General features: G+C 45.3%; 1 protein-coding gene and 1 pseudogene across 1 annotated transcript; both read left to right on the forward strand.

Annotated features, from left to right (window-relative positions):
- Positions 1-782: 782 nt before the first annotated feature.
- On the forward strand, positions 783-2,732 carry LOC114693881 (beta-defensin 30-like). The gene is made up of 2 exons (XM_028870435.1): positions 783-840; positions 2,557-2,732. The coding sequence occupies exons 1-2, from the start codon at positions 783-785 to the stop codon at positions 2,730-2,732; spliced, it is 234 nt and encodes a 77-aa protein (XP_028726268.1).
- Positions 2,733-6,282: 3,550 nt separating this feature from the next.
- LOC114693868 lies at positions 6,283-7,155 on the forward strand (annotated as a pseudogene).
- Positions 7,156-13,920: the final 6,765 nt, after the last annotated feature.

Below are 13,920 nucleotides of genomic sequence, written 5' to 3' on the forward strand. Positions count from 1 at the left end.
TACCACGCAGCTTTTGTTAAACACCAAACCCTGTTGACCTTCAGCCCTCAAAGAGAATTTTTTATCACACTTCCTGTGCATAACTCACATGCCCAGCACATACCTAAGCACATAGCCATGCTCAGTAGGAGGCCATGGCTCAGTGTTCTCTGAAATCCTGTTGGTGGTACTATGGGGTTTATTCCTGCACTCTTTGGGGAGCTCTTGCTTTCTAAAAAGCTTAGAGCCAAGCTACAATCATGTCAGGCAGTCTTCAGCTTTCACCATACAGGAGTCCGTTTGTACATTGTGTTCCTGCAGAGATGATTTACGTGAACTTGGTAAAGCTATTTATCCCAGTTACAATTCAGAGGACTTGGTTTTCAAAAGGGAGAATTCCCACCTTGAGTTTTGAGTGTGTAAGAGTGAAAATAACCACCACCACCACCACTGCAATGACACAAGACTTACAACTTTGAACACACTAGGCATTTGTGAAATGGGTGTCCTCTGAAGATAGAAAGACACACATCTAGACAGAATCCAGCAGGCTTTGAATGAGACAATTGACACAGTGTAAATGGGGTTGATAGCTCAGAATTGGAGGCCAGCAAGCATTTGTTAGTGATGAGATGCCGTATTCAAAGTCCAAGCTTGCATTTATTGGGCTGCTCAATGGAGCAAGCAGATGTTCTTGTTCCAGAAGTTCACTAGCCACACAGCTCCACAGGTCTCAAGAGCTAACATATACAGTGACTTGCCTCTTCCTTCCATCCCTGCTGACTCTGCTCACTGGTTTGGCCATGAGGAGCGTACCATTGGTCCTGGTGGTCTTTGTCTTGCTCTCCTATGTTCCACCAGGTAACATGGATTCCTTTCCTTATGGAATCATGGTGTGGGGTTCTATAAGACTGAGATAAAGACAGCGCTGAGAGGCCAGGAATAGAAACAGAGAGAGATATGGGCAGAGAGAAATGGTGTGGGTTGTTGTAGGAAATGAAGAGATGTGCCAAGGACATGAACAAGAGATGGCTCTCTTCAAAGAAAAAGGTGGTTCTGAGTTTGGGTCTTGAACATCAGTGGAGCTTGTTGTGGGCAAGACTGGACCAACATCAGCAGAAATGGGGCAGAGTAGAGTGCTGAGACTCTTAGAGGACAGACAGACATGGTGGAAGGAAGCTGTTCCTAGAGGACCTTTGGGGCTTGCCCCTCATGTTGGCTGTCCACACACCTTTTTATTTTATTTAGAAGTCAAGACAAATGCTACAGTGAGAAGAATCTAAAACCTGAGCTAGTTGTCAGAGTGTTGTAAATTACTTTGTAGCACAGTGGGATCCTGTAGGGCATCAGAATGAGTAACCAGATTCTGTGCTCCGGACAGAAGGGAGTAATGTGAGAATATGGAGACACTGGGCAGTGGTGGCACACGCCTTTAATCCCAGCACTCGGGAGGCAGAGGCAGATATATCTCTGCAAGTTCGAGGACAGCCTGGTCTATATAGTGAGTTCCAGGACAGCTAGGACTACACAGAGAAATCCTGTCTTGAAAAACCTTAAAAAAAATATGGAGAAGTCCCCAGTTAGTGATTTTCAGGAGAAGGTGTTCAGAAAGCTCCTTCTTCTTCCTACCTCAAATCTTCATATTCAAAAGCTGCCACTTAAGGCCCAAGTGTGAAACATTTAAAAGACAGATACTGGGGAACACACTGAGATGGTTGCTGCTCCTGTGTGTGGCCGGATCTCTGGAGACTGCCCAGAGTCTCCTCTTGACTCTCTGTCCCCAGAGGGGTGCTCCGGGGCTAGTGAGCACACAACAGGCAAGTGTGCTTACCAGGAGCATCTGACCATACACTATTGCACACATTGATTCTTTCTGCAGATCAAACCCAATCCATGGTTCTATGCTGGCAGCTAGTAGAGACAACAAAGCTTGCCATAGAGGAACAGGATGACCCAGGCTGCTCCCAGTCCCATGAACTGTGCCCTACCACCTGTCCATTATTCCTTGGCTTCCAGGGGCACTTAGGTATTAACATTGCTAGGTTGTAGGTATGGGTTTTAGGTACCTCAAGCCATTTCTTACCCATTGCCCCACAGGATACCTCTGAGTACCCTGTCATTAAGCTAGGACGGATAATGGGCACTTAACAAAAAGTCATCCAGAAAGATATTGGACACATTGGCATGGAATTCAAGGCTTCTGAGTTCCAGACCATTGGTCTTCCTTTCTTCAGACTGAACTTTTGACAACCAAAAGCTCCCTGAGAGTCTCTGCAGACACCTGGAACTTCTTCTCTGTCTTCCATGTAGAAAATAACAGCACACGGAACCTACTGTGCTGTCCCATGCAGAGAAATGACCAGTGGGTTGTTCATTTTGGACCATGGGAGCTAATGGCTCATAAAGGGGCCCCTGAAAGCTGGAGCCAAAGCAACTGGAAGGAGTGTGTAGCCATAGATCCGGCGGATATATTTGATTATGTAGAGTTTCTTATAAAAGTGTGAAGGGCCTGAAGTCTAAATTATCCATGCACTGGAGGGGAATAATTGGCCATTAACCTTTTCCCCTTCTTTACAGTTAGGAGTGGACTGAATATTTACATAAGACAAATTTTTGATTCATGCTGGATGTTCAAAGGCGTTTGCAAGGAAAAATGTGACATAGATAAAGAAGAAACTTATCATATTTTGTGTGGCACTCAATTCTTGTGCTGTATACACCATAAGGACAAGCCCATTCTATTTGAGAAGTAATTGTGAGTATCTGGGGTCTCCCACTGGTTCCTCTGGAAAATCTGAAAAGCTCAGTTTCACTATTAAAATGTTGGCTTTAGCCTGTCAGTGTTTCTGTAGGCTGTGTTTCTTGGTTGCCTTTCTTCAGGAAATATTTTAAATTTAATTCCTTGTCACCATATTTTTCTCATTACCCCACAAGGGACATTTCCTAAGGTGTTTCTATTTTTTTGTTTGTTTTGTTGTTTTTTGTTTTTCGAGACAGGGTTTCTCTGCGTAGCTTTGCGCCTTTCCTGGAACTCACTTGGTAGCCCAGGCTGGCCTCGAACTCACAGAGATCCGCCTGGCTCTGCCTCCCGATGTGCTGGGATCAAAGGTGTGCGCCACCACCGCCGCCGCCGCGCCGCCGCCGCCACCATCACCCGGCCCTAAGGTGTTTCTTAAGGAAAAGTCCCAGCATCCATTTTTAACCTTATATCAACAGAATTATCCAGTAGTTACTTTTTTTTTTTTTTGAGACAGGATTTCTCTGTGTAGCTTTGGGAGCCCTTTCCTGGAACTCGCTCTTTAGCCCAGGTTGGCCTCGAACTCACAGAGATCCTTCTGCCTTTGCCTCCCACGTGCTGGGCTCAAAGGCGTGCGCCACCACTGCCTGGCCATACTTTTTGTGGGCTGCAGGCAGAGCCCAGATCTCACCTACGCTAAGCAAGGACTTCTACAACAGAACTGGATCAGCCCCGGCTGGTCCTTCTTCCATCTGATTTCCACTCTGAAATGCTTTTGTGAATGTATCCCATTGTGTCATGTAACTGTACTCACCCCTCTCAATGGTGTGTAGTATTACGTTGGAGAACGATTCTTGTGTAGTTAAATGACTGTGTCTATAGCTTGTGTCAAACATTGCTTTCTTCCTTTCTTATAGGTCACATTGGGTTTTAGTAGATCAACGTGTAGTTGTGACCCAGAAATCTCACCTCTGTCTCTCAAATTGATTGGACTGATTGATGTCTTCATCCATGTTGTTACTTCTTATTCTGGATCCTAGCTAGTGTTTTCTATCCCCCACCCTGCTCTGGGGTATGTATTACTAATGATACATAGTAACTGAACTAGTATTTACCTATGACTAATAAATGTTTACAGAATGGCCAGATGTCCTTGTTTGTGACTGGGGTACAGCTGGAAGTTAGAGCACTTGCCTATGTATCCCTATTCACAATGTGTTTATTCAAGCTTTAATGTAGAAAATAGGAAAATAAAAGTCACCCGGACAATACCTAAATTGAAGTATTTGAGCATGTTGCAGTTTATAATACCCATGGGGATTTCCTACTGCTTAGTGGGACTACATCATTTAAAGGTTTCTCTTGGGTGGGGATGTAGAGTGCTTTCCTAGCATGTGTGAAGCCTTGAGTTCATCCCTCAGTTGCCAAATAATGATGAAGACATAATGATATATTCCTGTTTGTACACACTGGTAGAAGGGTGTCCAACAATTTAACCTTGTGTATCATCATGGTTGTGTTCTTAATGACCGTACATGCTACTGGGGTTGACTCCCCAGTTCTGACAGGCTGATTCTGGTACTCCCGCCTCCCCATCGACCTCACCTGGCTGTTGGAAGGGCCCCAGGCCATGCAAACAACCCCCTCCTCCCCAGTATATGTTTTTGGCAGAGGAAAATTTACATAGAATATTCTCTGTGGGAAATATAACTGTTCACCTCTAGAACAAGCTTAATCTTTTTTTGTTTTCTCTAACTTGAACTATTCTGCCATTCGCTTCCTCTCTCATCTCCCTGGTAAACTGTTGCCCAGCTTTGAGGGCCATTCAGACGCTTTTGGTTTTCTGCCAAAAATTTTCCTTGGGAACTCTGACCCAGTACAAATCTTATCACACTTGCTTTTGAACCCAGACAGATTCCATCATCTGCTTTCCTGCCTCCACCTCATCTTGACTTCTTAGCACCTAAAACCCAATTTAAAATGCCAGTCCAAATCATTCCAGGGTTCTGGAGCCTATCATGTCTCGCGATAATCCTTCCCCATCATGGGCCTCAGCAAAGTAACTGAAGTCCTCTACCACTCAAGTCCCCATGAGTTAACTTGGGTCTCTTGCCTCTACAGGCTAGGTAAACTGGAAATCAAACACCCCCTCTCTTCAGCAAATGTCCACCCTTCCTGGGGACCACAGGCAGCACTAAGCAAGGGTTCCCAACGGCTTCAGAACCAGTCGTCTCTCACGTTAGATCACATTACACAGCTTTGGTCTCAGGGAAGGGAAAGCAGTCACATCTCTCAGTTTCTCTACTTCTACAGTCTCAGACTGATCTCATCTGTCCCATACCCCATGACCTCACGGGCCACGCTGCAAGGGGCTCCCTCATTTCTGTTTAAAGCCTTCTTTCAATTCAAGCAGCTCAGATGCAGACTCTTGACCAATTATAGTTTCCTACACTGGGCCATTATCGAGGCCCCTGTATACATATGGAATCATAGATTTTACCCTACATATTTGTGTGGTAGACTCCATTTATTAAGAAAGCATGACACTCTCTCTCTAGAGAGCATTCTCTGCTTTACTGAGTGGATAAAACAAAAGTCAGGACAAGGAGAAAGTCAGATTTCTCTTTGTGCCACCGTGTGAGCAGGAATATGTTAGGTGTCTCCATGCCACCTGGGACGCTTCACGTGCAGATGACTTGACACTGGTTGCCTGTCCTCTCCCTCACAACAGAAATCATACACTTGCCCCTTTGAGCAACCAGTCGTAACCTCCAATACCACGTGGGAAAGGCGGCCACATTGGGATTGCGCTCATGACCGCTTCATCTTCAAACAGATCCGTCTTAGCTACATGCCTTGCTGCCCATCGTCAGGGCAATGCTCTGCTTTACCCCGTCTTTTGCTTTTTTTGTCTGTCCGTGCTCAGGCTTTAACTGTGCTGCGGGACATTTTCTAGGGATATCCAGAGAGGGCACCAAAGACACAACCAAGAGATGGTTCTACCCAAGTTTGTCTTGACAAAACCAATGAGTTTATTGGAGTTACTTATGGGTGAGGTGTGCACAGACCCTCAGGCAAATATAATATATATATGTAAAAGAGTTAAATATATAGTCATCAAAAAAGAAATCCAAATGACCAATAAAATTCTGAAAAATGCTCAGTCTTTTTTATCTGCTGGGAAACGAAGAATCAAAACTACATTCCAGGGGCTGGAGAGACAGTCCATCCACTACCTGCCTTTCTCAGGACCCTGGTTTGATTCCCAACTTCCTTAGCGTCTCACAACAGTAATTCTGTTTCTATTGGGCCCGGCTCCCTCTTCTGGTTAACACCAGCTCTTGCACCTAAGAGGTGTATATAAACTTAACTGCAAGCACAACGCACATTCACCACTCACATCTAAAAAATAATTCTTTAAAAAAATGATTAAAAGGTCTCCAGATCCCATCTCACTCGTGTCAGGGTAGCTATCATTAAGCAGTCGCACAGCAAGTGGAGGGTGGGGCCGCGGGAGCCAGGGACAGCTGTGAGCGTGGGAGAGGCGGCACCCGGCTCTCGCGACGATGGCCGGGCTGCAGGCGCTGATGCAGCGGGTGCTGCGCGCGCTGATGTGGCGGGCACTGCAAGCCCTGCTCTGCCCGCACCACGCGCTTCATCTCGGCGCTGCGCGCGCGCCCGGGCACCTGAGCTGGATCCGGTGGCTCCCCAAGCCTCTGACGAACCGTGGCCACTCTCGTCGCAGCCCGCACCGGCACCTGCACCGGCACTCGAACTCGTACTCGCTGCTGGGAACCCGGCGCTGCCATAATGCACCCCGGGCTGCGCTGGCGCGCGATTGCCGGACCCTGCACAAGCTGCCCGTGCACCTGGGTCTGCTGATCACGGAGTTGGAGCACAGCTTCTCGGACGTGGCGAGCATCGTGGCGTGGTGCGTGGCCGTGGGGATCTCCTACGTTAGCGTCTACGACCACCAAGGTATTCTCAAGAGAAATAATTCCAGACTGATGGAGGAAATTTTAAAACGACAACAGGAACTTTGGGCTTAGATTGTTCCAGATACTCAGCAGAGTTGGCACAGAGTAACGGCAAAGACGGTCTAGTTTTAATCTGCCGGTCGGCAGTGCAGGTGCTGTCCCCAGAAGACGGGGAAAGCGGACGTTGTGAGAGCCGCCCAGGACTTCTGCCAGTTGGTGGCGCGCAGCAACGGAGAGCCACGGATCTGAACGTGGATGTGTTTGACGGCTTGCTTCGTTCCCACGGCTTCCCTGATCCGGATTTAGTTCTGAAGTTTGGTTCTGTGGACAGCACGTTAGGCTTCTCCCCTGGCAAATCAGACTGGCTGAGATCGTGTCCTTGCCTTCTCACTGAACCTCTGTTACGAGGACTTCTTCTCCGCCCTTTGTCAGTATGCGGCGAGGGAACGTCTGGGAAAGTAGTGGTCCCTGTTTGCGTCCCTTTTGGAACTAAGGACCCTAGGGACTCTGATGTTTACAAAGTACCTATAAATACCTTGTTGCACACCTAGTTCATATTCCTCATAATTTATCACAGACACAAAGAATGTCTTACTCGACAGTGTGTGTTGTGTTGTGTGTGTGTGTGTGTGTGTGTGTGTGTGTGTGTGTGTGTGTGTGTTTGGAATAAACCAGGGAGGCAGCTGGGAATGGAATAGCAGAGGATGAGCCTTCAGATTTTAAAGGTCTCAGCCGGTACAACTTTCCTGATTTTGTGAAGTATAGGAGTGATTAAAGCTGGTCGTTTGGAGTGGGATGAGGGTAATTTTTATTCAGTTTATCCTAGTGACCAAACTTTAATTTTTAAGAATAGTATATTGACTTACTAAACAGGAGTATTCTCATTTTGAGGGCAATTCAGAGGAGCGGAAATCCTGTTTCACATGTTGAAAGCTTGCTTACATTCAGAACATCTCTCCTCAGATTTCTGGCCATTCCGTTGCGTTATTCTGGTAAACAAAGTGACTTGGGAGTACTGATTTGGTGCCTGTGTTCTGGGTTGTGAAGATCATTTGAAAAAGAAATTTGCTCAGTATTGAAGCACCGAAGATAACAATTTTAAATGTTGAATTATGCAGTTAAAAACTAAATAAATAATCGTCTTAAAGATGAACAATTTCCTAAAAAAGACAGTTTTGATGCCTTTGCTGGTGTGAAGAGTAGTGTGCCACATGGTACCAAAAAACATTTCCATTAGCTTTTTTAAAAAAATGAACATTTGAGAGAAGCTACCAAGGCAGCTTGTCCCTCTAAGGTAGCCTGTTCCTCCTCCGAGTAGTCCCCCTCCCCAGTAAATCTCAATAACAACTTTGCATAGAGGACTGAGCAGGACAGAGGTCTGTCTGTGTCGCTGAAGTCTACAAAAATAACTTAACTTGATCATTTGTGTCAGAGAACAGCACTGGCCCTATTGGTTTAAGAATAAGTCAATTCTTAACAGGGATTTAATGTTTTTCCCATACTGCTCACATTTTGATGGAAACCATTTCTTATATGTAGTGGGCAGTTTTCAGAAAGCTCTTACCAGCACGAGTCATTCCATTTAGTGTGGAGCCTTTTAAATATCAGGCCCCAGAATCTGAAAAACAGCAAAGACAATGGGGTTTGGAAAGTAGGATCTAGAATAGCATCTCAGACTCTGAGGGGAAGAATGTGTTTTCACTTGGGATTGCAAACCCCATTTATGATGTAAAAAATATACTTACAATAGAAATTATTAAATGAAGTTTGGTCCAGTGATATTACTTTACACCTAAATTTTTTTTGGGGGGGGGTACAAATTCTTTTTTAAAAGGTCTTAATTATTGCCAAAATTTTGTGTGAGGCTACAACATATGTAAACATTATTAGAAAATCCCCCTTTTCTGGTGTTCCCGTGCAGCGATCCATGTTCCATTGGTTTAATTTCTCCCTAGGGAGGTTAACTTAAGAAATTCAGTGCTTTTCATTAACATGATATACATGTTCTCAATGGACCTTTTGGAGTTGGTATGGCTTTAGTGAATTAAACTTAGCTTAACTGGAGTAAAGGAATTTAAGATTTGTTAGCTGGACGTGGTGGTGCCCACCTTTAATCCCAGCACTTAGGAGGCAGAGGCAGGTGAATCTCTGTGAGTTTGAGGCCAGCCTGGTCTACAGAGTGAGTTCCAGGATAGTCAGGGCTACACAGAGAAACCATGTCTCAAACAGACAAAAAAACAAAAACCCCAAACAAACAAACAAACAAACAACAAACAAAACAAAATTGTTACAATGAAGTTAAATTGCCCATCAGAACAGAACCAAAATCCTAAGTCTGTTGTAGTCTTAGGAAGAATTGCTTCAGCAAGTAACTAGGGTCTGCATTTCAATGTAAGCATTCTAGAACCTTCTCACGTGATTGCTAATGCAATCTGGACATGAAGTGTACTGTTCATTTTGTAATTCTTGTCAGGATCATCACAACTGAACATCAAAACCCCTTGAGGCTTCCTACTCACAGACAGCATCTTGGAGTGCGTAAAGAAGTTGGAGGGTTTTGATTCTGAAGCTGGACTGTGGATTGCTTCTTCAAACTGACTGGTTGTTGCTTGAAGCTAAAAAGCTGATTAAAATGTGAATAGCAAATTCTGGTACTTTGTGACTGAGTCTTGAATGCTGTTTCTGCTGTGGATATTACTCTCTATAAATAAATAAAACACTGATGGCCAGTGACCAGGCAGGAAGTATAGGCAGGACAAAGAGAGAGGAGAATTGGGGAAACAGGAAGAAGTGGGGAGAGACACTGCAGCCACCGCCAGGACAAGCAGCATGTAAAGATGCCGGTAAGCCACCAGCCACGTGGCAAGGTATAGATTTATAGAAATGGGTTAATTTAAGATATAAGAACAGTTAACAAGAAGCCTGCCACGGCCATACAGTCTATAAGTGATATAACTGTCTGAGTGATTATTTTATATTGTGGATTTTGGACTGCGGAGATTGGTGGAACCTGGAGAGAAGCTCTCCAGCAACATGTTTCTGACAAGAAAATGCTACAATATTAATGAACAGTGCCAACTAAATGGTGCATATCTATAATTCAGTCTTTGAATGTATGCTAATTAGCTCCTCCCATCTCTGTGATGGTTCCACTCTTAGAATCAGTGAAGTTTTTGTGATTCTTGGAGTGGAGATTTTGACAACATGTAAACAATGTATACAGCAGGTTTTTATGATTAAGGAATCAAATTTATTGAATATTATTAATAAAAGTTGAAATATGTATGAATGAAAAAATCAATAAAAGAATATACTTTCTTCATGGACCATAGTGGTTATGTGAATATTATATTTATTCTAAACAGGGACCGCAGAAGGACTGTTTATTTACTTTGCTTCTTTTTTGAGACAGAGACTTTTTTTTAGCTAGTATGTTCTTTTCTGGGGGCATATTCTCATTTTCACCATTTGCAGTTTTTTTTTTTTCTTTTTTTTTTTTTAAATTTTTTTTATTTTACACACCATTCAGTTCAACATAATAGCCACAGATTCCCCTGTTCTCCCCTCTCTCGCCCTCCCCCTCCCCCAGCCCACCCCCCATTCCCACCTTCTCAGATCAAGGTCTCCCATGAGGACCTGGATCGACCTGGTAGACTCAGTCCAGGCAGGTTCATTCCCCCCCCTCCCAGGCCGAGCCAAGTGTCCCTGCATAAGTCCCAGGATTCAAACAGCCAACTCATGCAACGAGCCCAGGACCCGGCACCAACGCACAGCTGCCTCCCAAACAGGTCAAGCCAAATGACCGTCTCACCCATTCAGGGGGCCTGATCCCAGTTGGGGGCCCCTCAGCCTTTGGTTCATAGATCCTGTGCTTCCATTCATTTGGTTATTGTCCCTGTGCTTTATCCAACCGGCTTCAACAATTCTCGGCTCATATAACCCTCTTCTATCTCACTAATTAGACTCCCAGTGCTCACCAGGGGCCCAGCCGTGATGTCTGCATCCAGATTCCTCAGACCTTCCTTGGATGGGGTTTATGGCACAACTATCAAGGTGTCTGGCCATCCCATCACCAGAGTAGGTCAGTTCCTGCCGTCTCTCGACCATTTGCCAGCAGTCTTTTGCAGGGTATCTTTGTGGATCTCCGTGGGCCTCCCTAGCTCTCTGCTTCCTCTGCCACGGTTACTCCACACCATTTGCAGTCTTACATAGTTTATTCTTTATTTAAACCAAAAGGGTCGGTTTCACCTTTGCCAGAACTGTGGAATTCCACAGTGACTAACAGCTGAATTTTCACTGAATTTAGAAATAGTGACTTGGACAGTTCTTATAAGGGAGGAGATTGAACGGTGAGAAGTGTGACTGGCCTGAGCACAGGGTTCACTTGTGAACACAAGACCCAGCTGGAGACAGCTTTATACCTGCTGCTTTCGTCTAAAACCAGGAACCCACCAAAGGCCGTGCCCCAACTCTGGGATCTGCCTTTAACAGAAGTGACTGTAAGACGGTCTGAAGGAAAACTCAGGGCCTATGTCAGAACTCACCCCAGATTCTAACCGATAGCTGTGAATGGATGAAAGTATTGGAAAAGGAGAATGTGAAAATTCCTGGAGGCTTAAAAACATTTACTATAAGAATTTAACAACATTTAAGAAAAATTAGAGGATTTGGAGAAAATAAAAATCAAGAGACCTTGATTACATTTGTGATGACCATCCTTCCAAGATTTCTTTTATTTTAAAAAAAACGGCATGACACTATGTCAGTGGGGATGAAAATGATTCTTTTTAAACAAGAAAGAGAGAAATCAAATAGCAAATGCTGGAAAGGTTGTGGAAGGAAGGAACTTCTATGCTCTGCCAGGGGGAATAAACTATTTCCAATAGCAGCTGCTATGGAAATCAGGCCAGAGGTCCTGCAAGACACTAACTATGGGATGACCCTGTGATTCAGGTGTTCCACTCCCCAGGGCTGCGCCTTACGGAATCTAAGTCAGCAACACACAGAGATATTGCACGCCCTTGTCCACTTGCAGAACTAGTCACCATAGCCGTGACACAGATCAACCTAGATGCCCACCAAGAGATGAATGAATCAACACAGTCTACATCCACAATGAAACTGTGGACAACCATTAATAAAACTGAACTTCTGTATGAGATGGTGAAGTAGTGGCTGCCTCTGTGTGAGCTGGTGAAGGAGCGCGTCAGAACAAGACAAAAGAAGATGACCTTACAAAGAGAGAAGTAGAGGAAGTGCGTCTGAGAGCCATGAAGGGAGTGCGTGGGTGCGTGGGGGTTTACTGGATATGAGCAGAGAAAATAATGCAGGACACCGAGAAGCAAGCCAAACAGTGTCGGCCAGGTAGTTGTCTGGCAGAGGGAGGGGGGAGACAGAAGCCACTTCCAAAAAGTGAGCCAAAGGAAAGCCGTGTAGTTCTATCTCAATCAGCTGCAGCCCTTAAAAGCCTCAGATCCAGCCTCAGAAATTTCCGTGAGAAAACGATTCAGCTGCCAGGTGGGTCAGCAGTGGATGGAACAGCGAGGGGGTATTTTTTTGTGAGATAACTGTATGTTAACAACTGGGCCTGATGGAGGACCCAAGATTAGGGAACATCCACAGGCAAAGGAATCTCAATTTGGCCTGCCGTACTTCTGGGAGAAGAAGGGCCCAGGTGAGGCGGTCATGGAAAGCAAGGGGGCTGCAAGAGGGGAGAGCCTGGCTTAGTCTAGCGGTGTATGAGGAGAGAGAGTTCTGCTGCAGTGGCCAGGAACAGATCTCATCAACTGAGAATTACCCTGCAGTTATATAGAACTGAGCCTGGGGGTCAGTGTGCGGTTAAAATTTGGAGCAACCTGTCGGTTACTGCTGCAAAGCCTGAGAGCTCTGAGCTGGGGGGGGGGTACATGACGCCCCTAACTGCATCTTCCTGCAGGGTGATTATTATGCAAGAGGTGCTCTGCCTGCACTGATCTCAGTGATGTGGCTGTTTCCCACACAGCCAGTACACTTGAGAGAAATCCCTTAACTGAAACGGTCACACCTATGGGTATCATCTGGGGAGTCTTGCCCAACCCACAGGATGAAAGGCCAAGTGTGGCCAGCAGAGGCCTCTGATACACAAAGAAAAACTGCTGCCACAAAAAACATCTCTGGTGGACGTCAACCTCTCTCCTTCAGTACAGACTAATCAACCATAGGCAAGACAGCAAGTTCAACTAACCCTCTCCCTATACATAATAGCCTAGCACAGACACACACACCTCCCAACATACAGTTTAGCCAGAGATGTTAAAGACCTACACAATGAAGCTATAAAGAACTAGAAAAATAAATTTAAGGACGCATTAGAAGGAAAGAATTAGTTCAGCGGAAATTAATACTGTTAGAAGGCGTTAGCAAATTGTCCTATAGATCCAGAGAGGTAATTGCTCTTTTTCACCTCCTCCTCTCCTCCTCTTTCTTTTTCTCCTCCTTCACTCTTACCTCTTCTTCTTTTGAGACAAGGTCTCAACTGTGCAGCCTTGGCTCTCCTGGAATTTGCTATGTAGACCAGGCTGGGCCTCAAACTCATAGAGATCCACCTGCTTCTGTTTCCTGAGTGCTGGGACTAAAAGCATGCTCTACCACTTCTGGCTGATACTCGGTATTCTTCCCCCCCCCCCAGACAGGGTTCCTTTGTGTACTTTTGGTGCCCCTGTCCGGAGCTTGCTCTGTAGACCAGGCTGGCCTCGAACTCACAGAGTTCACCTGGCTCTGCCTCCTGACTGCTGGATTAAAGGTGTGCACCACCACCGCCTGGTCTATACTCATATTCTCATATGGCTCAAATTCTATTATGGCTGATCCAGGCTGCTTGCTGCCAGGAACTCAGTAGTCACCACACATAGCTCAGAGCTCTAGAGGCTGATTGCTGCTCCATTGGGGCCCTCCGGTTGCTCTATCTGGCTTTGAGACCTTGGACTAGTCACTCTGTCAGGAGAAACTTGTTCCAGGCTCTTGACCAAATAGATAAAGACACCAGGTGGTAACAGAGATACAAGACCTGTGAGAGAGGCCATATCCCCAAATACAGATAAACAGAGGAGACCACATCTTAACCCTGCTATGAGTTAGCCCCTCCTGAACACTGCAAACACCTCTGCTGAAAGAAGAAAGGTGATTGGAACAAAAAGGAAGGAAGAAAGAAAGAAAGAAAGAAAGAAAGAAAGAAAGAAAGAAAGAAAG

This window comes from Peromyscus leucopus, unplaced genomic scaffold (genome assembly GCF_004664715.2).
Source record: "Peromyscus leucopus breed LL Stock unplaced genomic scaffold, UCI_PerLeu_2.1 scaffold_243, whole genome shotgun sequence".
NCBI lineage: Eukaryota > Metazoa > Chordata > Mammalia > Rodentia > Cricetidae > Peromyscus > Peromyscus leucopus.

Bases quoted from the DNA above. Each gene is read 5' to 3' on its own strand.
- LOC114693881 (XM_028870435.1), top strand. From the start codon at position 783: ATGAGGAGCGTACCATTGGTCCTGGTGGTCTTTGTCTTGCTCTCCTAT. The intron at 841-2,556 runs GTAACATGGATT...CCTTCTTTACAG, and splicing joins GCTCTCCTATGTTCCACCAG to TTAGGAGTGGACTGAATATT.